The sequence below is a fragment of the Scatophagus argus genome, chromosome 6 (assembly GCF_020382885.2).
Source record: "Scatophagus argus isolate fScaArg1 chromosome 6, fScaArg1.pri, whole genome shotgun sequence".
In the NCBI taxonomy this organism is placed as follows: Eukaryota; Metazoa; Chordata; class Actinopteri; family Scatophagidae; genus Scatophagus; species Scatophagus argus.
In genome coordinates, this window is record NC_058498.1 from 23,735,817 (window position 1) to 23,761,467 (window position 25,651).

The following is a 25,651-nucleotide window of genomic DNA, read 5'->3' on the forward strand; positions in this document are numbered from 1 at the left end:
AGCTGCCGCTTCACGTTGACACCGAAACAAAAACCAGAAACAATATGTGGGCCCCTCTGTGTCGAAGTAGTGTTGTGCAACATAGTGAAACTGTTGCCTCAAATGAAAAAAAATATCATCTCATGTTTGGAGGCAAAATAATAAAAAAAAATAACCCAAAAAACAATACTGTCTATGTGCAAAGGCAGAGATATTAGCTCCGCCAGATCCATTAATCAGAGGACTCTGGGGGTTTAAAGGTCCAGGTTAAGTCTAACAGGTGACATGGCTTTTGCTGTGGCGGCAGCCAGACTGTTGGCCAGAACTCCTGAAAGTATTATATCACCTAAATAAGTCATAGATGTTTCAAGGGCATCTGGAAATCTATTTGTTCCTCTTTCTGGTTTAACAGATCTTCTGAGCAGAGGTGTTACTTCATTTTCTCCATATTTTGTAGATAGTCCTTAACAGACAAAATTCTTTAAGCCATCAGCCACGTGATGTTCTTTAAAATGTTTGAATATTCAAATTACTGGCCTAAATTGAAAGCTATACGCAAAGAGAAATGACAGTTTCAGGCTTAGAAAATATGAAACTGAGTGATTGAGAATTACAATGAAGCAAAGAGCCATTCACAGTCAAAAATGATTTGGTCATTCAGCACATTACAGTAACTGCTATTTGGAGTTTGAATGCTGTCACGTTAGCAGCCCAGCTCTTGAGGCTCAGATAGCAGAGACATTCACTAACCATACAGCCACACCAGCTTCACTTCAACTAAACCCATACCACCTCATTTATCTGAGGAGGGACTCTGTCTGACATCCTGCCTCTGTGAACTGGCTCACCTACATTACTCTTACCATCCATCAAGCCCATTTATCAACTTCCCTTCCTCTGAACCCCCTCATTTATCTGAGGAGGTGCTCTGAGGGACTCGAACCCCAGTCACCAAGTTGCCTGTAGCATTCTTAACCTTCTTCTCTAACACCTAACCAACTAATCAAATGGTTGACCTAAACATTTGCCAAACTGATCTAACTAGACCTTACCTGACTCTCTTACATTTACCATTCATCAAGCTCATTTATCAACTGAACCTATTTCACTCATCACAATGCTTCACTGATCCACCACATCGTTTATCTTAGGGGGTGCTCTGACAAGGACTTGAACCCTGAGTTGCCGAGCAGCATAGTTAACCCTTACTCTATCCAGCTGCTGTGTATCTGAGGAGGTCTTCAGACAGGAACCTAAGCCCACTGTGAACCAATTCAAGGCACCAAACACGCTAGTCTCACCGAAAAAAAAGTATGTATACTCCTGACTCTGCAGCACAGATCACCAACAATCTGACAAGTAGTCAGTTATGTACACAGCAGGTGCCTTTGAAGCACGTCAGCAAACTAAGCTGGCAATGAGTGCAGAGAAGGCTCAGCAATAACATACCTTTTGGGTGCACACACACAAAATCTTGTAGTACATTTTAAAACAAACCTATAATAAAATCAATCCAGAGGCTGAATGTAAATAAAAATTGTTCTTTTGTTACTCATTTTTGTTTGCTAACATGTCGTCAGAGATATATTCAGAAGAAATATCTGACATTTATGAAATGCGTTCATAAATTATTTTCATGCTGAAAACCTTTTAAATTTTCATCCTTTTATGTATTCTGTTCACAATATAGATTGAAGTATACTTTAAAGTCAGATAACAAGCCATGATTGCTTTTGTGTGTGTAGCATAAGTGGTGCACTGGAGCAAGTAATGGGAGACAATGACTGGGGAAATGGATGACTCCTCAAAAGTCACCTTGAGTGAATAGAACTCATCATTCATATGCCAAACACATACACACACACACACTTTCAACCTCTCGCTTCACAGACCAAGGTCTTTGTCAACATTAAGGACACCAAGCATGTTGTACTGTGCTTGGTGATACTCGTCGGCCATGTCCTCTTCCAAATCTGCTTCCATCATTGCTAAAGATGACACTGCTGACAGTGATGTGTGGCTCTACTAATTCCTGATTTATTTGTGATTCTCACATTTTCAGATCATTTACAGTATGAGTTAGCATTGAAAACAGGAAATAGGTAATGTGCTGGATTTTTTTTTTTTGAATTCTCGATGTAACAGACTTCTAAATTCTGTAAAAAGCAGCATTCCCAATCACACACCCTGTAAAGTTGTTGCTAATTTTCAGTGTTTCTGTTCTTTGTGACTGGATTCAAACCTGGAAGCAGTAAGCTGAAGTTGAGAAGATACTCAAACATTACTTTTTTAAAAATAATTAATTAATTTATTTATTTTGTTAATTAAAAGTAAAGAAAAAATAAAGAAAGTAAGAAATGAGATGTAAATGGTGATGTTTTTTTCTTTGGACGATGAAACCCTTAAACTTTCAATTTATTATAAATCACATTTTTAATATTTTGACTGTTGATATAGCACATCATGCCCAATTTCTTTTACTGACTGCTGAAATTTGCTCCAGGGCAGGAACTGATGGACTTGAGTCCTGACAAATTAGCTATAGATGGAAAAAAGATTACATAGTTTGTACCAATAATGTGGCAATCAGGGTTATGACTCTGAGACCTAACATCATGCCTTCAAGTAGGTTCTTTGCATCTATTGTACCCCTCTAACCTCTAACTCACAATGTTTGTCAAGATTTGAGCTCTAATAGCACAGATGCTTGCACTGCTTAAGGCCATGGGTTCAAACTACAATCCCACTGAGCTCGATTATAAAGGTCATACTTTCCCAGTTCTGTATCATTAATAGTAACAACAACAACAACAACAACAATAATAATAATAATAATAATGATGATGATGCATTTGCATTTGATGCAATGACATTGGAAAATAAAGGCAACAAATAAAAACATGACAACAGTAAGTAGAAACAGAACAGAAACTGAAGATTAAGATAGGTTAGAGTGCAGGCACTAGTTAAAGAGTAAGCGAGTTTTAAGTCTGGCTGTAAATTGGGGTAGAGATTTTGAGTTACAGATGTTAACTGGGAGAGAATTCTCTTTTCTCTGTTCTCCATCGCCCATAGTAGTTAGGCAAGCAGGGAATGAATGGAGGAGACCAAATGAGTAGGAGCAGAGAGTTGGAGAGGCAGTGTAGCATTGTAGGAGATCTGAGAGGTAAGGTGGAGTGAGGTTATGGAGCTCTCTGGAAGTGAGGAGGAGAATTTTGAAATCGATGCAGAATTTGGTGAGCAGCCAATGGAGCTGTTGAAGAGATGGGGTGTGTTATTCTTTATCCCTCTTCACATACAAAGCATCCGGAAAGTATTCACAACTCTTCGCTTTTTGCACATATTGTTATGTTACAGTCTCATTCCAAAATGGATTAAATTCATTTTTTCCCTCAAAATTCTACAAAAAATACCCCATAATGACAAAGTGTAATAAGTTTGCTTGAATTTTTTGCAAATTTATTAAAAATAAAAAACAAAAATATAACATGTACATAAGTATTCACACCTTCTGATCAATACTTTGTTGAAGCCCCTTTGGCAGCAGTTACAGCCTCAAGTTTTTTTGAGTATGATCCTATAAGCTTGGCACACTGAGTTTTGGTCAGTTTCTTCCACTCCTCAATGCACAACCTCTCAAGCTCCATCAGGTTGGATGGGGAGTGTCAGTGCAAAGCCATTTTCAGATCTCTCCAGAGATGCTCAATAGGGTTCAAATCTGGGCTCTGACTGGACCACTCAAGGACATTCACAGAGTTGACCCGAAGCCACTCCTTGGTGATGTTGGCCGTACGGTTAAGGTTGTTATCCTGTTGGAAGATAAACCTTCGTCCCAGTCTGAGGTCCAGTGAACTCTGGAGCAGGTTGTCATCAAGGATGTCTCTGTACATTGCTGCAGTCATCTTTCCCTCGACCCTTACTGGTCTCACAGTTCCTGCTGCCACAAAGCATCCCCACAGCATGATGCTACCACCACCATGCTTCACAGTAGGAATGGTATTGGCCAGGTGATGAGCAGTGCCTGGTTTCCTCCAGACATGACGCTTGTCATTCATGCCAAAGAGTTCAATCGTTGTTTCATCAATTTCGTTTCTCGTGGTTGAGTCCACAGGTGGAGTCCACACGTGGACTTAACTCAAGTTGTAGAAACCTCTGAAGGATGATCAATGGAAACAGGATGCAATTTTGATTGTCATGGCAAAGGGTGTGAATATTTATGTACATGTCACATTTTTCGTGGGAGAAATTTAATTTAATCCATTTTGGAATGAGACTGTAACATAACAAAATGTGGAAAAAGAGAAGCGGTGTGAATACTTTCCAGATGCATTGTCTGTCTGTTCTCAGTGATTCAAGTGTTTTTGAAGTCACCTTTTTGCTAACACCTGTTTTCTCTGCCTCAGGTGCATCTTCCTATAATTGTCGTTACCCTCGCCCATCTCTGCTCACTTGTTTGACTGAAGCTATTCCTGTTGTTGCCTTGATTTCTTGTTGTTTTGTTTTGTTTGTTTGTTTTGCCAAAGTTGATTACTTTTTTACTCTTCAGAGTCACCCTAGTTTCCAGTTTTTTTGCCTACTGACATTTTCTGTCTCACATCAACAGCTAAGTCTCTGTTTTGGATAGACAGTTTTTATGGACAATTTTGTGATTTGTTCTATTTTTCTGGCGACATGGTCTCACCACCTTACAGTTTAGTTTTTTATATACTATGGCTTTTTGGACTGTTTATAACTCCTACTGTCTTCTGGATTAAATTATTGAACATTGACTGCTGATGTCTGAGTTTAGTGTCAGTTTTATTAGGTCTACTGTTCTTTTGTACCTACTCTCACAATAAGACAGGAAAAAGAATGATTGGGACCACACTGCACTTTTGATATCTTGCTCTATTTACCTATTTGTTTGTTTTTATTTATTATTTTTTATTTTTATCTGAACATCTTTATTTGCTACTGCCAAATAGAGTTGCTAAACTGTTTTTGTTGGTTCATGTGACAATGATAATAAAGAATTTAATCTAAAAAAAACATGCTTTTACTTCAAGAAGGCAGTTGAAGACAGACAGGTGAAAGCACAGAGTCAAGGTTTTGTGAATAAGTTGTGCATCATCAGTGTAACAGCGGAAATCGCTGTCAGATCTAGCAGAAAAGTTGCCAAGGGGGAGAGCAGCAGCAGGTAACCTAGGACAGAGATTTGGGGAAAACTACAGCTTAGAGAAGAAGGTTGGGAATGAAAATTTTTTTTGTTGTACAAAATGCATACAATTGGAAAGGTATGACGTTAACTAGGCAATGTCAAGTCCAGACAGAGTATTCTTGGACCCACAGAGCAGACCAGAGGCAAACAGGTGTGGAGAGGCGGTTTATTAACAGTCCAGGATCGGTACAAAAAGGCAGTCAGCTCAGGCAAAAGTACAAAAATGCTATGCAAAGGGTAGTCAAAAAGGCAGGCCAAAGTCAAAAACCATGAGGAAGAGAAACTAGACAGGAAAGAATACCACACGGGGAAAAACATGCCAGAAAGCTACTCACAGTACATACATATATACATGTGTATATATATATACATATATATATGAGGAGAGGGGCTACTGAGACACAGGTGAACACAATGACAGTCAACACAGATGAAAAGAGTAGACAATTATGGAAAGTAAAGACACCAACAAAGAACACAAACGGGAATCCCTACAAAATAAAACAGGAGTTCAAACCCAAACAGACTGAACAGCATGAGACCTGACAGGAAAGATGGACACCAGTAACCACCAATTGTGTTTAAACAGTTCAACAGGATGTTGTGTGAAATAGTGTCAAAAGCTGCACTCAAATATAGCAAGAATGAATAAGAGGTCACCATCAGTGGCCATTAACAGACCATTAATTACTCTTAACAGGGTGGTTTCTGTGTTATGCTTAGGACAAATCCCTGACTGAAAAAACTATACACTCATATAGGTTGAGGTGAGCATGGATCTGTGCTGCAACTGCTTTTTCAAGGATTTTGGAAATAAAAGGACAATTTGATGGGGCAGAAGTTGTTTAGATTGTTGCACCAGGTTTCTTAAGAATTGGAGTTCTAGTAGATATTTTTAAAGATGATGGGACAGCATTGAAGCTGAGGGAGGAGTGAATAATACAGGAAGATAGATAAGAAAGAGAAGGTGAGAAGGCTTTTACCAGATAAGTTGCTATGGGATCAAGTAGATATGTGTAAAAATTAGATTTGTGAATGAGATGGAAAAGTTCTGGTTCAGATGGTAGGGTAAAAGAGGAGAGGAAAGGAAGGAGAGGGATCATTTCATACACTGTATAGAGAGGTACAGGATGGGATTGCAGAGAAGGCCAGCTGCTGATGGATGGCAGTTAATTTGTCATTGAAAAAAAGATAAATTCATGACATTGAATAGTGTGGTACGGGCCTGCAGGAAGTGTGTCAGGGGGTTTTTGGATGCAATTAACAGTGGAGAACAAGGCCTTAGTGTTACCATCGCCAGACTTAATTAGTTCTGAATAAAAATCAGATTTAGCAGGAGAAAGAGCATCTTTATCAAGACAAACATGTTTGCTATACATCACTCTCTGTACCATAAGTCCAGCTCATTTATAAAGGTGTTCTAAGTGCTGGCCTCTAGATTTGAGCTGACAGATGTTGAGTGAATGATGCAGTCTGGGTTTTAAGAGGCGCAAAATTGAATGACCACCGTGTGGGAGGTCAGAAATTCCAGTGGTCAAGGCTGAGGGGTTGATCTTTTTTATATTCCCGGAAGGTCATGGAGAATTGTTTGGAAGTTGTAACTTTGACATTGAAGGAGAGCAGTTTTTGATCAGATATGGGTATTTCAGATGCAACACAGTCCAGGGGTGTAACAACTGAACAACAAAGAGGGTCCAGAGTGCTTTATAGTGGGTTGGAGAGTACACAGAGGAGTACACAGAGTTCATCTAAGAAAGTGCTGAAGTATTTTGGTGGCCGAAAGACAACAGTTAGTACCAGAGATGTTGGACAACTGATAAGTAAAGTAACCAATTCAAAGGATGCGTCCACTGGTACAGTGAGTAGAGATGTCTTTAAGGTCGAGTTGTGAAGTATTTCAAGACCTCCCTCACGTCTAGAGAGACATGGTTGCAAGATGTAAACAAACCCAGGAGGACATGCCTGATTCAACTCTAAAAAGTCATTTTGCTCCTGCCAAGTCTCATCCGAACCATAAGAGTCAACCTTACGATCATCCATAACGTCGCTCATAAGAAGACCCTTGTTTAATTTTAATGCTGAGAAATCCAATTTTGAGCTTTTTTGCACCCTGCTGAAACCTAGCTGGACTGACTATGCTAACTAGCACACTATGGTCAACAGTCCGCTGGATTTTTTTTTTTTTTTGCTGCACCGGCAGCGGAAGAACAGAATGATTGTATAGCTTTTGTGTTATTATAACTGAAGCTCCGTCGAGACCCACAGTGGCTGTATTTCGAATGGGGATGTCGAACAATGTCCTGATAGAGGCAGAGCAGTATAGTGTATAAACAGTGAGATTGCCGTCAGACAGAGCAGCAAAAGGGTTTAACAGGAATGAAGAGCTATAAAATAAGGTAATTAGCTTGGAAAAGAGAGTTAAAACACCAGAGAGCAGCAGCAGCAGCCAGTCGCACCAGTGTTCACTCAGCTGGGAAGGTAGTCATAGTAGTACACTTTTTCGTATACTTAAACAATTAACTACAGGAGGTCATGAATGGATTTGATTGCAATGGCCTCTCAATGCCTCATCCCTGCATGTTTTTAAGGCTCACCTTTGAACCAATAATGTGAACTAGTCCTGGCTTCAGCAACATTTGAAGAGGTGTCCTCAAGCCTGGGATTTAACCTCTCACTGCCCTGACAGAGCTGTCCAACAAAAGACCTGGCATGTGTGGGCAGCTTGCAAGTGTGTTAATCAATGAGTGTGACCCTGGAATACCTTTTCCACACTGTTACTGTAATATTCTTTGTGCATTTCTGTGATAGATTAGAACAACAGAGATTTGCAGCTATCGCAGCCATGCCCAATTCACAGTGAAAAACACCACATTAAACAAAAGCATCCACCTAGTGCGCCCTTAATTTATGAATAACCTCCTTACAGCCACTTAAAAGCCATTACAAATGTCCTCCAATTACAACAGTCGTCATCAATAGGTCTTCAGCTTCAAAAATGCAGCAACAAATACTGGTTCCACTTCTACTCAACACAAAGCTTTACTTTTTGTTATTTATCTCCATTGCCTAATGGGCAAGTACAGAGAGCACAACAGGTGTCCCACTCACACACATGCACGCACACACACACATTTAGTGTAAGAAACCTGCTGGCTGCAGTCCACTGATTCCTTGGTGAACGACATGCATCATTAACAGCTTTTAAACTGCAGAGGCATTCTGCTTCAGGATCTTTTAACAGGCCGTCCATCTCCCCCTCCTTACAACATCCCACCCACTACGCACACTCTTTAAAGTGTTACTGAAGAGGCTTAACAACCCATTCCAAAAAGCCTGCATGGGGCATTTGTACTAAAAAACAAAAAAAGCAAAAAAAAAAAAACCACGCTACAAGCTACAAATGGTACCTTACTGACCGCCCCTTTGGAACATATACCAGTTGATGTGCTGAGACGGTTAAGGGAAGCAGCAGGTGAGTAAAACTGTTTTCTCTACAGCTCCCTTGTTTTCCAATAATTGTTCAAAGAGGTCTGAGAATTGTTAGAAGTGGATAAAACATGCAGTCTTGTGGTAACTTATGAAAGCCCTATATACAAGTACTTTCAAGTCTTTAGAAAAGTGTACAGGATATTAATACGTCAGTCAAGTAGTTGAAGTGTGCAGGTCTTTTCTTTGAAGTGAATGCGTTAGCAGGCTGATGGAAGGTAATCCTTAATGAAAAAGACGTTTGTCGTTGTGATTTTCGACATCAAAACAAGCATTTGGCTGCTTCAACAGGGTTGACGTACTGCAAGCTGATGGCTTCTTGTAATATGCCATTAAATGTCAGAGAATAACATATAGACTGCCTCATATCTGACAATAGAGCTTTAAAGAAGTGCCAGCGTTTGATGTTGATATGCTGCGGGTGCATTTAGCAACAATATGCTGAGGATGTTAGAGAGACTAAAGGCTGTAGTACGTATTATGGGATATGGCTTGCATATATACTGAAACACATACAATTGCACCTTACTGGCATGTTTGCTATTGTTAGCGTCATGGAGCTGAAGTGAAAGCCTCGCAACTGCAGTGGAATTCCTTCCATGAGATTAAACATGCCTTAAAGTGATTAGAAAACTATTTGTTTGGTACAAACCGATAAAACAGGCTAATACTGTGAGATGATCTAAAATGGCTTCACAAATCACAGCAATGGATTCCACAGTAAAATGAATGTGATAAAAGGACAATGCTATATTTGTAGCAGTTTGAAAGATCTAAAAAATGTAAACATTGTGTACAAATTTGAAATCTAAATTATGTATTCCTACAAATCTATTAGTAGAAAGATGGTTTTATTTTTACAGAATATTGTGCCATTTTTCGTAATATGGAGCGAAGCTTTTTTTGCATTTAATGGATCGAAATCAAAAATTAAATATTCACGAATGCTTTCACAGTGATAATGGAGGTAAACCATATTATTTCCAGTATGTGTGTTTAGGAGCAGAAATTCTCCACAAGAATAACATCTTAGAATAATTCAATATCCAAAGATTTCAATCCTGAAACACTAAAAAGCCAAGCGACATTTCTTACTAAAATCACAAAATAAAATAAAGCCAACATACGAGATCAAAAAGGTGCCGTGTGTCTTTAATTCCCTGCCTTTGTGGCAGCAGCAGCAGCAATAGCGAGGGCATCCGAGGCGAACCACAAAGCCAAGGGTTAAAGACGATACCATGCTGACTCTCCCTAAACGACATGCCACGCCATTTTGCCAGCTCTTTATTTCCCCGTCACTGCAAACCAGCTCCAACTTCCTGCTCACTTGCATGCCATTCAAGGACAAGGATGAGAGAAGCAGAGCAGGGCGGAAAAAAAAATGGGGAATCAGTGTTTCAACAACATTAAGCGAAGGTCATTGTCTCCGGGCTTACCCTGGGAGAGACGCAGAGGGCCTGAACCTGCCAGAACTCATCCACGGCGACCGGGAGCGGGACCTGCGAGAGACCAGAACAACAAAGACAGTTTGTGACAAAGCTGAGGCGTTGCAGTCCGAGAGGAGTGAAATCAAATGTGACATTTTTCATTTATTTGTAAATGCCTCCTTGGCGGCACACTCACTCGAAACGACAGTTGGGCTCTTACCAAGTTAAGGGGAGCTGATGGTAGAATAGAGGGATCCTGACAGAGGTTGTAATGAGATGCCGCATTAGGGCCGCTCTCTCATCCACTCTCCCCTCTCTCGCCTAGGAGCACGCCCTTCACTTCCAATCTTCTACCCCAACCATTCGGAAACGGTTAACCCAATGAAAAACTACACTAACCCTCTTTGGTGCTCTGAAAAAAACGTTCTTTGTGGGTTTATTTTGTCAGAGGTGCCTTTGATGCTACAAGTGCTTTTGTTAAAAGGATTTTGGAGCATTTGGAGCCACAAGAACACTGGAAATGATTCACAGAACCTGGCCAAACAGTAGGAACAGAAGTATTATCTTGTTACTTAAATGCAGTTTTGAGGTACTTTTACTTTGGTTGAGTATTTCAATTTCATGAAACTTTGTACTTATATCAGGCCAAGAGAGAGATCTACTTTTTACTTCTCTAGATGCTAGCTATTTTTCAAACTTTTTACATTGAAAGGAAAATACAATGCATTGTTACAAGTGGCTGAAACAAGTGGTTCCCATCATTTCCTGACATTGTCTATCGAGTTTCAGATGTCTGCAAGTTGTTAGCAGTTCTACCAAAGTGTGACTCCCTCTTGAAACTTCTGAAATGGTCTCATTTATTGTTTGAAGCCCAAAGTACTAAAACTTAATATTTCACAAAAAGCAAAAATTATAGAGCGAAGGTTCAATTGATTGATCTTACAACCTCTCAGATTTTTCCTATAACTTTACTTTCCTATAACTTTACTAGACTGGGGTAATCAAAAGATCAGGAATCATGACACTAAACCTTTCTGTGAAGTAGGTAAAACGAGTGCCACTTCCAGCTACACCAGTAAGATGCTACTTACCCATTGATGCATCTGTATCAGTCACAGAGAGACCATTTTTTATGTTGTGGTATTGGTTCTTAATTAATGGGTTTGAGTACTTCCACCACTGCTGACTTAAATAGTGTTTCCAACAAAAGTTACAACAGCCCTACCAAGAGGTCCTCAACATTTGACACACAGGAAATACAAAACCCATTATCATTTAAAATGATTGAACAACCATTAAAAAGTAATGATTGAGTCATAATTTTCTGCCACAAACTGGGTCAAGCTGGAATGAGGTCTCAGTGGAGGAGCTAGCAAGGAAAATGAACTATTACCCTCTAAAAGTGTGTGTAGTGCCCTCTAAACTGTCCTCGCAGATTGAGAGAGTGTGCTATATATTGGGCAGCATGTGAGCAATGAGTTATGTACTTCATTAAGCTCAAGTAATTTCCTTCCCAGATATCACGTCACCTTCAATCCATCGTAGCATGCCTTCGCTATTTTTGGCTCTCAGGAGCACAATGCTACAGGTCATCATAACAATGTAGGTAAAGGTGCTTGGCTGAGGCCAAGTTGTACAAGTTGTACAAGTTGTACAAGGTGCCATTAAATTAGAAAGAAGCCTTATGTCTCACATTAAAGAGCTCATGTGGATAAAAAGCTTTCAGTGGTACCTAATTCATCATCCTTACTTATTTAACTTATTCCACAGTAACTCTGCTACTGTAATCAGATTAATCATCAGTATGATTTGAAGTCTACAGGAATTTGAAGTGAAATTTAAATTATATTAGACCTTCACTGAACAGCAGCTACAACATAGTATATTTAATTCTGTGAAGATATTTTGAGTGTAATTGTTACGGCACACCAGCACTGTCCACATGACTTTGTAGTGAATGTAATAATGTACAAAATGTAAACAGTGTAATGGAACATTGTATGGTGCATTGTGGTCTCTCAGTAGGGCAAGTAATATGGTCAACAGTGTTGTATGTAAATTGATTTAAAACGTGGATAAACAATTAGAAGGAAAGTTTACCCCAAAATCAAAAATATTGTAGTGAGAAAATATTATATAAATAATACTGAATAATTCACCCATGAAACTGCTCACAAGGTCTGTGGATTCTCTGGAATAAGGATTATTTGGATTATTAATGTATTATTTTGAGTTTGGGGTGAACTGTCATATCATGTAGGAAATAAAAATAAATATTCCTTTAGGAGCTGGCAGAGAAAGGGGAGTGAATATTGAACATATTTATCTTTTCAGCGTTAGCGTTGTCATCGTACATAACAAGTTGCTCTTTGTCTGATGCATTTCTGACAGAGTAGCTGCCCAAGGCTTTGTTGCCCCAAGTAGTTGATACATGCGTCATTTTCAACAGATCTCTAAAATCCAAAGTGATCAGTTAGGTGCTACTTAAGACAGACAGACAGTATGTAAAGACAGAGGCTAATTGCAAAATTGGTACAAGAAAAGCTGTAAAGGTCACCCATAAAATGGGAACGGATAATGACACAGACTTCAATCACCTAAAAGTTGACACTAAAATTACTCAGTGCCATCACTGCACCTTAAACCTTTCTATATTTCCTACTCATAACTTGTATTCAATGGGATTACATATGAACTCCTCAAATTGAAGGCATAAATCTCTCACTTAGCTCTTAGATAACTAAACCAACCAGCTTCAGTTTGTGGATGGTAAAAGTGTCGGAACCCATGAGATGACTGTAAAACGTACATTACAACCTTGTAAAGTGACTGTACCTTTCAGTTCTTTCAGGCAGCATGCCAACAGTGACATTAACATATTATCTACACCTATGTCAACATCCATGGGAAGTCTTTATAAAAGTCTGGCAGATGTAGTAACTAAGCATGACACACACAGATGTTTCAGTCACAGCAGTTGAATAAAAATAGCCTTGAACCATGGAACCATGCATTAACTTCCATATAGGGGGTAATATTAAGAGGTTATTTTTATGAGCATTTTGACACTATGACTTTAAATTTAATGCTTTGACAATTTGATTTAGTGGGCAAAAGAGGAAATGTGCTCATAATGTGCTTTTGCCATTTCATTTTAAATACATGTTTTTAAGTTATGTAGGTAATTTGGGCATTAGTGGAAACTGACATCATAAGGTAATGAACAAAAGCATTAGGGAAAAAAAGTGCTTTCCCGAATACTAGCTACAGTTCTGAAAGAGGTAGGGCATGGAGTGACTGAGGGTATGGATGACCACTGGAAAAATATGGATTGAATCTAGCTGAATATGACCTATGTAGGTGAAAAAATAAAAATCACAAAAAATGAGTTTTCATCTTATTTTGTATTTCAGCATTTCAGTTTCTGAAGAGGGGCATGACAGAAAGAGTTTGGGAACACTACTCTAAGGATTGGTCAATTCACAAGTCCATAGAAACTGCTTCAGTCTACATTCCCATGTTTAAAAGCAAGTAAATCTGAACAGTGTTGGATAAAAATGAACAAGTTTTAGACCTTCCTGTGTAATAAGAGGCATTTGTTTGATTTCTTCTCTTTTTTCCAGAATGGTTGTTAAAGTCAAAAGCCTAATTTCAACCATGGCCACAACCACTGCTCATAAACAAGGTACATGTTCATTAGGTTTGCTGTACTTACACGACAGAATTTGGTGTACAAATTTTACTTTTCCTGGATCTAGTTGGCACGCATTCTTTGATTAATTGACCAGGCACCCTGTTCTATCCAGGATATATTTCTGTTATGTAATATTAACAGACATATCTTGATTTCAGTGTTAAGTCAGTCCTGTTGTGATGAACCCCAGAAAGATTACAGTCCTGTCACTGTTATCCTTTTACATCCAGTCGCCTCAATAATATTAAGGGTATAATTTGTTTTATTTTGATTGGCTGTCATCACTTAATGTTAATTTCACGTCACGTTAGCCAAACAAAAAAATCTAATATTTGTCCTTATAAATGTACACAATAATCTTTAATTATCTTACACCAAGAGAATAATGTGTCTGTATGTTGATAAACGATCCTGTGTTAGCTTAATTGTTCCTCTCTCTTTCCAGCCTCGTGGTCTACTTACAGAGCAGTCAAGGAATGTCCGACAGCTAATGCTAACAGATAGTAAACAAGTCAAAATTCCTCAAATACACCTCCAAGCATATCATATCAATATTTTAAGCTCATCACCTCGATCAGGATTTCAGGAACACCTCGAGCCAAGCAGCGTCTTGTCCCATCCTGTCAGTCTATGGAACTCGCTCACAGCATTAGCTCAGAGAGAGAGAGAGAGAGAGAGAGCTGCTACAACGACCCATTTCGGTAACATCTGGATATCTGGAGCTTTAACTGCTATATGGTTATTATTATTGTTGCGTACAAGTCGTCCCTACGTATAGTGCAGGTTTTGAATTTGAATTAAATAAGCTATGCTGTTTTAAGTTTATTATCTCTGCCATTATCACAAAAGTAAACACCTGTAAATTGATCCAGGTTTCTAGATAGAACAGATGAAATTTAAAGTTCCAATTTATCCTATTAATTCCTATCCTATCCTAACCTATCTGTATAATTTTTATTGAACTGTTTTATTTAGTCTATTCATCTAATCCAAATAATATTAGGTCATAGTCGAACGTATCACTCAGTGTATATAGAACTTTTGCATTGTATGAAGGGCCAAAACAATTTCAGCTCAAACATACAACTTGAATGAGCAGTCCTGACTGAAAGTCCTGATCGTCACTTTTATAATTTGCAATTAAAAGTGTGTAATGTTTATCTATTGAATTTGATGTGTGTTCTCACTTCTGCAGTCGCCTACAGAATTAGTAATCAATGGTTGGTTAAGTTAATTGGTTGATGAAGTAATTTGATGTCTGAATAACACCATTGTTTAAAAAAAATCATGCTTATGAATGTTCTTGTCTATATAGCTTTGGAGCATGCACACCTACCTTTACGATGCTTACATTATGGAATCCCAGCTCAATTAAGCTTCCACTTAAATTATGGTGCTGTTTCATCTTCAGCTAAGAAAATGTAGGTTCAATTTCCCAGCAAACTTAACTAAGGGGGAGTGACCTTGCCTGACACAGTGTTAAATGGACCTGCAAGTATGTTTTTTTTTTTTTATTTTTTTTTTTTTTGCCTTTGTGGGTATCTAAAATGAAAGGCTGTTAAAAAGTCCACCATTTTCCCATTTCTCTATGTCATTGATGCCTGACAGGCTGTAATTTTCATTCTCTCACTCCAGCGGAACCTACTGAGCTGAAGATTATGGAGATGACGGTTTGGATTTTTAAGCACCCTCTTCATCCTGTTTTAAATCTCTATAATGTCTGAGCATAAATAAAAACAGATGCCTTTTATAAAACAACTGGGCAGTGGAGCTGAATAACATTGTGCTTCAGTGGGCTCACATTTATTACTGTCATCGTTGAGTGAACACTTCCTCCAGTCAATGTCAGTCGACATGTCAGTGAAAACCCCCCTTGACTAATGGCTCCTGGAGAGCCTGGACTGAAACTCTCGGGTAAAACATTCATTTTCTAATTTCCCGTCAGTGTCAATTTCATCATTCATTCTGTCAATAATACTATATTGTTCATGTGCAAAGGCCTTTTACAATAAGCCTGCGTTAACTTATTATTGACAGGCACATCTGCTGTCAATAGTGAACAGAGCTTTAATTAAAGCTTTAAAACCAGTTAATCAGTAGTAGTGGCTCAGATTAGTTTGATTTGCTGGAGAAGAGGGGTGTTAATGGCAGCGACTAACTCCTCTTGAGTGTCAAATGGAGGAGGGTCAAACAGAGTGAGCGTGTCGGTGGTCAACTCTGCATTAAATGAAGCAGAGGGTTTGAATCATCTCCTTGTCTCTTTGGATGAGGATCTCTCCAACTGACAAAGTCTTGGCTTTCACTGGTTTCCTCGAGGCAAGGTCAGACCATTATTGCTTCATGGTTACTGGAAATACTGTCTTTCAGCTTACAGGCCTTGGACTTAAGGCCATCATTTTGCTGCAAGTTAATATTCTTGCAAACAAGAAAAGTGACAAACAAGAAAGACTATATATTGTGTATTAAAATAAAGATAATAAGAAATTCGGTATGTTAATATTTATCACACTTCTCCAAACCTACCAATCAATTAAAATCCTGAAATTAAACTTTTTTTTTTTTTTTTCTCAGCACTGGTGGCCATTGTTAAGCTATTATTTGACAACTGACAACTCTCATTTACATTTTGAAACTATTGTGTGAAAGAACATGTTGTCAAATGTATAACTGCCATATTATTTCTATAAATGTACTGTAGGGGGTTTGACACATTAAGAAAGATTGACAGACAGATAGAAGGTTTACTTGGTTTGTAGTACATCCACAAAGCATTTCATCACAGCATCATCGGTCACCACTTCACATATTCAAAGTCATACTTCAAATATTGTGATGAAATTAGGTATAAGAAACAATGGATTTTGATGTCCGATTTTGGCTTGAATATTCTTTATGACCAGGAGTAGGACCATGAACAATATATGGAACAATACCAAGGTACACTATATTGACAAAAGTATTACGACACCTGACCATTACACCAAAAGGGATTTTAATGATAATAAAGCAATAATTGAGATTTTTAGTATGTCCAAAATCTAAGTACAGAACCAATAGTATGAATTACGCATTACTACAATATGCAAGCAGTGTGATAGTGACAACAACAACATAACAGACAGATAAAAAGTTTGTGTTTCTACTTCTTTAGATAAGGCAGACTATATCCTGCTTTAATGCAATACCGGTATTAAAACATATTTGGTCACTTATTTTCTTCAGCTGATATTAATTTTATAGTTTTTATTACAGAGAGTCAAATACCAAAAAAGAGTTGGGCACTGCTTTAGAGTTCCACATACCAGTACTGGTTCGAAAGTGACTGGGGCCCAACTGTATTTATGAGTGATAATTTTTATCATTACCAATTACTTATAGTAAGTGCATTATACTGTTTAGATAAACCTAAAAATTGCAAGTCTTTATTTTTAATCATTCTTTTTTTTATGAACATTCAAAATATAATTTCCACCCATTAATGAGCTTTGTAGTTTATACCAATTTGTGATGCACAAACAAACAAACAAACTACACAAACGCGATGAATTAGTGGTGTTAAACAGCCGCAGCTGTGCGTAATGACAGCTGTTCTGATGCAGTAGGGGGACCTCACTGATGCAAGACAATCAGTTAAATTGCACTTTTCTTCTTTCACCTTCTTCTCATTTATAGGTCAAATGAGTGGAGGGGCGGGCACAAGTATCGATATGCTAACAGAAGTTTAAGGATGTTTAAACATCTGTTTATGACTGTGCAAGTGTTTCACAATGTCTGAGATTTACAAAACAAAATTGGGCATATGCAAGCTCTACAAATCTGAACATATATCTAAGTGTTCTGAATGTGCACAGACGTTTGTGCATCTGGCCACAGGACAAGGAAAAATAAGGCATGAATTAAAACAGAAAATATATCTGGTTCTGCTGCTTTGTGTTGGATTATTTTTTGAAATTGTCCATCATGAGTCAATCAAACATTATACAAGTGCAAAACTAAAACTCTTAATACATTGCTTCTCCCAAAGATCCGGTGTCTGTTTTGTCTGCCTATGATTAGACACTACCTTAAGGGATGAGGTGATGAAGGGAACAAAAGTGGAGCTCCAATCAAAGATGACTTAAGACTGTGACATGACCGGCAATAACCTTTCACTACAAATGGCTGTAGTGCGATTTTGATTGAGCTCCATTTCTAACTCCTGTATGGTTGGGCTACACGTTAAGTAAGTTGCTTTGGACAAAAGCAAATGCAAAACTGACTGCTGGCTTGGCATTTAATGTCCATGTGTTCCAGTTTCAACATTTCAGAAACTTCATGCTGTGAAACCAGGGATTATAAATTGTTTAACAAATAGGCATTCGGACTACTTGCAGTCTGCAACTGAGTGGGCCAGGAATCATAAGCCTAAAACACACAGAAAAAAACACACTCATTTTTAACAGACTTTGTACATGGTGTGCAATCAAATACACACCACTGCACCTCTGCTGTTGTGCTGTCTGTTTCCAAAGCCTAAAGTAAAGAGAGAATTTGCCATCTCACCTAATAAGGTCATGGCTTTCAATGCAACAGATAAGTCTTTGCAATTATCACGACACTCTCTAATTTTGTTTACAATCAATGACAGGCAAAAACATTTCTCATTAAACGGTCCCCTGAATATTAAGGCTGACTGATTGAATGCAGAGCAATCCATTCAACAATGCTCCTAAACTGATGAGTTGAGAAGACAGCAGTCATGTTGACATGACCATGTTTTATGCCCCCTCAAACCTTAATCATTACTTAAACAAACAGCAAAACAGGAAAGCGAAATGACTTGTGTATACAATGTCCGATAAACCAATAATTACTGCCCACTGTTCTCTTTGTGTTATTGATGTAGTACATTGGTCCATAAATACGATAAAGGTCAGGATGTAACAATCGCCATTTACTTTCTCTTTCACACTAACGAACATCAATGGAGTGTACTGCTTTAAATGACAAAACAGTTTAATGAGGTGCAACAAAAAGAAAAAAAAAAACCTGAGGGAGAATCAGCCTTAATGAGAGCTGTGCATATACAGAAGTCTTGTTATTGTTTTCATCAGAGAAAAATAGCATGCAATGATCTACTGCTCTAAAAGCAGGGGTTTTGATAAGAGCCAGATAAGATTTATCCACTAAGCGCCCTGGAACAAAAATGACCCCCCCTCCCCATAAAAAATACAAGTAGATTTCAACTTCAGCTTCAAGTTCCCATAAACTTTCAGGAGCTCCTTGAAGTCAGTTCACATTATGCTTTGGTGGTACAAGCCCAAGGCTACTTGTCATGAGGTTAATGATAATAAAATTCTTGATTGAATATATAGAAAATGGACAGTGGTTTCAGGCTCTCATTCCAGTTCACTGAGAGTAAAGCAATTCAATCATGTTCATAGCTGACTGAAGACAAAACGAAACTGGCAGTTAAACCATCCAGTCTTGATTACACTGTGTGATTAACATAAAAACAGAGAAAAGTGTGTGTGTCTTGCAAAACTAATCATGAAACCAAAAATGCACCTATGCTCTTGCCTTCTTACTCTGCCTTCACAGTGACATTATTAATGACGTACAGAGATCAGTCACTGGAATGTGAATTGGTACAAAATCAGAGATGGTAAGACTGTGATTTTTGAGTATTTTTTCTCTCAACCTTTAAATGTTATTTTACTCAAATTCACTGCAATTTCAGCCAAGAATTACATATGTTGTCTTGAAGAAGGATGAAATAAATGTCTTTAATGTGCTTTTGTGCCTCTATTCAATAAGTCCTTGTTAATTTGAATACAGGCAAACGTATTGGGACAGCTGACTATTACACCCACAGGGACCTTAAGACATGTTATTTTTTTTAAACCATGTCATTATGGACTTTGCTTTGTGCATTGGGGCATAGTGATGCTGGAATAGAAAAGGACCTTCTCCAAACTGTTGCTACAAAGTTAGAAGCATAGCATTGTCCAACATGTCTTGGTAAGCTGATGTATTAAGATTTCATTTCACTGGAAGTAAAGAGCCTAGCCCAACCCCCTGATAAGCCCCATAAGGAGGTATGTCTGGATACTTTTATCTACAGTGGCTTGCGAAACTATTTGGCCCCCTTGAACTTTGTGACCTTTTTCCACATTTCAGGCTTCAAACATAAAGATATAAAACTGTAATTTCTTGTGAAGAATCAACAACAAGTGGGACACAATCATGAAGTGGAACACACTTTATTGGATATTTTAAACTTTTTTAACAAATAAAAAAACGAAAAATTGGGCGTGCAAAATTATTCAGCCCCTTTACTTTCAGTGCAGCAAACTCTGTCCAGAAGTTCAGTGAGGATCTCTGAATGATTCAATGTTGACCTAAATGACTAACGATGATAAATGGAATCCACCTGTGTGTAATCAAGTCTCTGTATAAATGCACCTGCACTGTGATAGTCTCAGAGGTCTGTTTAAAGCGCAGAGAGCATCATGAAGAACAAGGAACACACCAGGCAGGTCCGAGATACTGTTGTGGAGAAGTTTAAAGCTGGATTTGGATACAAAAAGATTTCCCAAGCTTTAAACATCCCAAGGAGCACTGTGCAAGCAATAATATTGAAATGGAAGGAGTATCAGACCACTGCAAATCTACCAAGATCTGGCCGTCCCCCTAAACTTTCAGCTCATACAAGGAGAAGACTGATCAGAGATGCAGCCAAGAGGCCCATGATCACTCTGGATGAACTGCAGAGGTCTACAGCTGAGGTGGGAGAATCTGTCCATAGGACAACAATCAGTCGTATACTGCACAAATCTGGCCTTTATGGAAGAGTGGCAAGAAGGAAGCCATTTCTTAAAGATATCCATAAAAAGTGTCCTTTAAAGTTTGCCACAAGCCACCTGGGAGACACACCAAACATGTGGAAGAAGGTGCTCTGGTCAGATGAGACCAAAATCGAACTTTTTGGCAACAATGCAAGATGTTATGTTTGGCGTAAAAGCAGCACAGCTCATCACCCTCAACACACCATCCCCACTGTCAAACATGGTGGTGGCAGCATCATGGTTTGGGCCTGCTTTTCTTCAGCAGGGACAGGGAAGATGGTTAAAATTGATGGGAAGATGGATGGAGCCAAATACAGGACCATTCTGGAAGAAAACCTTATGGAGTCCGCAAAAGACCTGAGACTGGGACGGAGATTTGTCTTCCAACAAGACAATGATCCAAAACATAAAGCAAAAGCTACAATGGAATGGTTCACCAAAAAACATATCAAGGTGTTAGAATGGCCAAGTCAAAGTCCAGACCTCAATCCAATTGAGAATCTGTGGAAAGAACTGAAAACTGCTGTTCACAAACGCTCTCCATCCAACCTCACTGAGCTCGAGCTGTTTTGCAAGGAGGAATGGGCAAAAATATCAGTTTCTCGATGTGCAAAACTGATAGAGACATACCCCAAGCGACTTGCAGCTGTAATCGCAGCAAAAGGTGGCGCTACAAAGTATTAACTCAACGGGGCTGAATGATTTTGCACACCCAATTTTTCATTTTTTATTTGTTAAAAAAGTTAAAAATATCCAATAAATTTTGTTCCACTTCATGATTGTGTCCCACTTGTTGTTGTTTCTTCACAAAAAATTACAGTTTTATATCTTTATGTTTGAAGCCTGAAATGTGTCAAAAGGTCACAAAGTTCAAGGGGGCCAAATAGTTTCGCAAGCCACTGTATATACTGTACAAAAGAATGAGTAGGCAATGGTGCTCCTTAAATGCACAGCACAACACTTATAACTATGGGCTTAACAGGTGTGTGCACCTGTGAAGATATGACTAAGGGAAACACTGAGGGTACTGAAAGTATGGACAGTGGAGAAGTAAATTATGCTGGTTTGAGGTGTTTCTTGGCAAGCTTTAGTTATTATTGAATTTCATTGACAGTAACATGAATTCAAGTTCACCACAGCTGCCTTTCTCTGTAAAGAACAAAAATTGCAAAGTTTTTTTTACAGCTATCACAGGGAGTGAATGTCTAATAAATAAAAGATGGGCTTTGGATCAAGTATCACTTTAATGAAACCGGCTTTGAACCTTTGTGCCTGCTCAGCACTGATTGCATTCACATTTTTTATTTTATTTTTTTTTTAATCATTAGGCAAAAACATGACTGAAAAAGGATGCACAGCCAGATGAATATTAGAATTAATACCAAACTAAATTACAGTAAATTGGATTAAAATAGTTCGTCTAGAAGAAGAATGAAAATTGAAGATAAAAGCAATTCTAAAATTGTCAGAAAAATTAACATATTGAAATGTTTTCTATCAATGGAACATGTTATTAACATATTAACTCAACAGAAACACTTTTTACATCACCAGCATATTAAATGCTCCCCCCTCCCCCCATTAGTCAGCTGATGTGCCCTTGAGCAAGTAACTTAACCCCCCAATTTGCTCCCCGGGCGCTTGATGCTGCCCACTGCTCCTGTGTGTGTTTCACTGCATGTAATTTGCCGGGTGTTGCATGTGTGTGTTCAACTAAGGATGGGTCAAATGCAGAAGACGAATTCAGTATGTGTAAAAAATATATACTGTCAATAAAGCTGATTCTTCTTCTTAGAACACTGACTAAAATTTTGAATTGAATTTGCTAACTTTGTTGGTGGTCTTGTTTTCTATTAATAAATCGTAGAAGCAACCTGTTTTTTTTTTTTTTTTTTGGTTTTTTTTACTTTGATTTCATCAGCTTGATTTTCTAATTTGATGGCCTGGTTCTTAACTGTTGCGAAGTGTTTCGTCACAGACATCAAAGTTAGCAAATATCGAACATTGTTGTACCTTGGGGATCCTTTTTTAAATGTGAGATTGACAGTTTGCTGACCTGTGTGCTGTTAATCATTGCAGTGACAGTCACAGTTAAGACTTGACCGTTTGTTTGAATTTTTCATTTTAAAATTCTTCCAAATGAGGACTTTGAGATTTTTGTGTGTGTCACATAGTTTAGCCAAGACTGATACAAAACAAACTTACTATTGAAGGATCGCTATATTGTTGGCATTATTCAGCACCAGGGGAGTTTTTGAGTATTCTCCCACTTACAACAGTTTGTATCTTGCTCAGACATTCAGTTTATAGCCGTATTACCCTGAATGGTCTGCACATGCTGACATAACTATCCTGATTCCCCAATGCAATGTGACAGATTGTCAAAGTAAATGAGCGGCTGGTAAAGCAGGCTGAGCATTCAAGCTGAAGGAACATATTTTTCTCACAAGCTGGTCAACCAAGTGAGAGTTAAAATTTGGGTGATGTGATTATTTGATAAAAGTGTGGCAGGAAATGCAAACTCAGTGAAATGTTAATGTTGCTATGTGTCTGCTTGTTTTTGCTCACAGGTCATAACAGTATATCCTGCAATGCTTGTAAATTTAGCATAAAAGTATCAGAAGATGTTTTAGAAGGTATGAACTAGCCAAATGCCAGGAAAACAGACGGAGGTACAGGATAAGAAATAAAGTCTACTCTAGCAGGACAAAACTAAATCTCTTGTGAGACATAAAAAAAACAAAGTTAACATTGCCCCTCTGAATAAAAAGTCAAACAGGAATCACATTTACAATTTAAGCATTTGTGTTCATTCCTGACCTGTAGGAGAAGAGAAAAAGATCCACTGCAGTGAACAAACACCAGAAGCAGATGACATCAGCTGTGTGTGACCAGAACAAGGCCAAAACAAGTCATAGCATCGACTGAAGGTAATGGACCATCACTCAGTGGAGCGCCGGGGAAGCATCAAGTAGGCGATTCATGTTTAATGTGGAAGAACATTTCTGAGTGAATCAAACAAATTCCAAATTAAGATATTATACTCAGTATGCAGACTCCAACATTGGATTAGGTGAACAAAGAAACTTTAATGAAATAAAACTTACTCAAAAGAAAATAGATGAAAGGAAAAGGCAGCTGGCAGTCCAGGTAACAATAGCAAAAACAAAGTAAAAATCCAAAAAGGCAAACACAAGCAACACAAAGGCCACAGAGGGGAGCAAACCAAGTACTTGGAAGACAGACAAACTGACAAAGCACACAAAGAGAGAGCAGGTATATATAGACAATAAGAACTAGACACAGGGGAAAACAATCAGGACAGAGCAGACAATCAAAAAAAGAGGGACAACGGACAAAGACAGGAAATGAAAAGTTAAACAGGACACAATTGGAGAAAATCTATAAAATAAAACATGAAATAAATCAAAGAAACTTCAGATCCTGACAGATCTGATTGAAAATGAGGGGCAATTAAATAATAAAGGTTTAAAATGGAGTAAAAGTCTTCATTAGGTAAATGAAACAGTGCCTTTTTTTTCTGTCTCACAGGTTTTTGCTAAGATCAAGACTCAGCTGACTATTGCAATGTGAGTGATGTGACTACAAATTTCCTCAAGTTCTGCAATACAAACTGAGGCTCTCAGCCATTTGTTGCATCACGATCAGAGATAAATAGAATCTTGAGCTAATGGAAGGCACTGTAACATTTCTGAACAAGAGTTTTGAGGTTATTTCTCCCATACTTAACATGATATCATATCAGCTTGTGAACTAAACACTTTTATTTTTGTGTGTGTGTGTGTCTTTCAGCATTTCCTTTCTCATGTTTTGTGCCTGCACCACATTTCTTTGACTTAATGAAACTCTACTAAAGGAGTGGATTATACACATGTTAAGAGCAACCAGGACTATCACACCAGAGTCCAGGGTTTACATCTGTATATACGTTTCGGCAATAAAAGCACATTGAAGATAGTTAGGAAAAGATATTTTTAGTTTCATGAAGCATGAGATAATCTGTGGGATTCACTTCAGTTAAGCTTAGGGAAAGAAATACTGATAACATATAATCTTCAGGTAAAACTCAGTGTATCTTACGTATGGACAGTGGAGATTTTACCTAAAAAAAAAATTTGTTCAAACGGTCCAAACAAATCTGTACAACTTGTGGCCATGTACGTGAATCTAATTGTTTTGTCACTATTTCACAAACTGTATTGTTACTGTGTTGCTGCTTAACTATGTTTTACTAATTAACTTAAAGCAAATGATTTCATTTTGATTTTTTAATTTATTGATCGGTTTATTTTTTCAGGCCATTTGGGAGTAGCAGAAATGAAATGAAAACACACCCCTGGCATATTATTAACTTACAGAGTTATTATTATGAACATGCAGCCGACACAATGCAAAATTAACCTTCATTTGGAGATGTGTGTACACCAGATGAATCAAAGTCCACTCTCCAGAGACCTCATATTTCAGTTTCCATTCCCACATTCTTATTTTTACCCGTGTTTCATCTGACCTGAACTAACCTCACATCTGTTACAAGTCTGCTTCAATCCAATAACTTAATTTAAAAGATTCTGAGAGCATTTGTTGTGCTGCAGGAAACAGTACCTCCTCATTTCCATTCTACTTCTTCCTCTGCAGGTCGCTTCAGAGCAAGCCATTTGGTTTTTCTGCCATGATTGACAGCTCAGAGACACTTCGCAATGACTCCTCTACCTCTGTCATGTTTCGTCTTTTTCCCTGTCTTCTCTTCTTTTCCTTTTGATGCTTTGTCTTTCTAGCATAAATGTATGCCTCTTCTTAACCTCCCCAGGGACCTATCTACCCACTAGCCACTGAAAACTAAAGGAGTGCATATATATATATATATATATCTATATATAGAGATAGATATACAGATAACTTCTGTAATAGACAGATAACTTCTGTTTTCTCTTTATACTTCCATCTCCTTTAGGTTTGCTCCAAAGCCATCAGAGACACACTGCTGAAGCCCCCTGCTGACAGCTCCTGTGTCTATTAT

The 25,651-nt window shown here is 38.2% G+C and overlaps 1 protein-coding gene across 2 annotated transcripts in view; it reads right to left on the minus strand.

The window, feature by feature from the left end:
• The window catches only part of LOC124061065 (inactive N-acetylated-alpha-linked acidic dipeptidase-like protein 2), a 466,730-nt gene that overhangs the window by 435,681 nt on the left and 5,398 nt on the right, over nucleotides 1–25,651 (minus strand). Inside the window, exon 2 of one of the 2 annotated variants that reach the window (XM_046392589.1) lies at nucleotides 10,099–10,161. In XM_046392589.1, the coding sequence (XP_046248545.1) occupies nucleotides 10,099–10,161 (63 nt within the window). Of the gene's footprint in view, nucleotides 1–10,098; nucleotides 10,162–25,651 lie in introns of those variants that run through there. The other variant, XM_046392590.1, reaches the window with a different exon arrangement.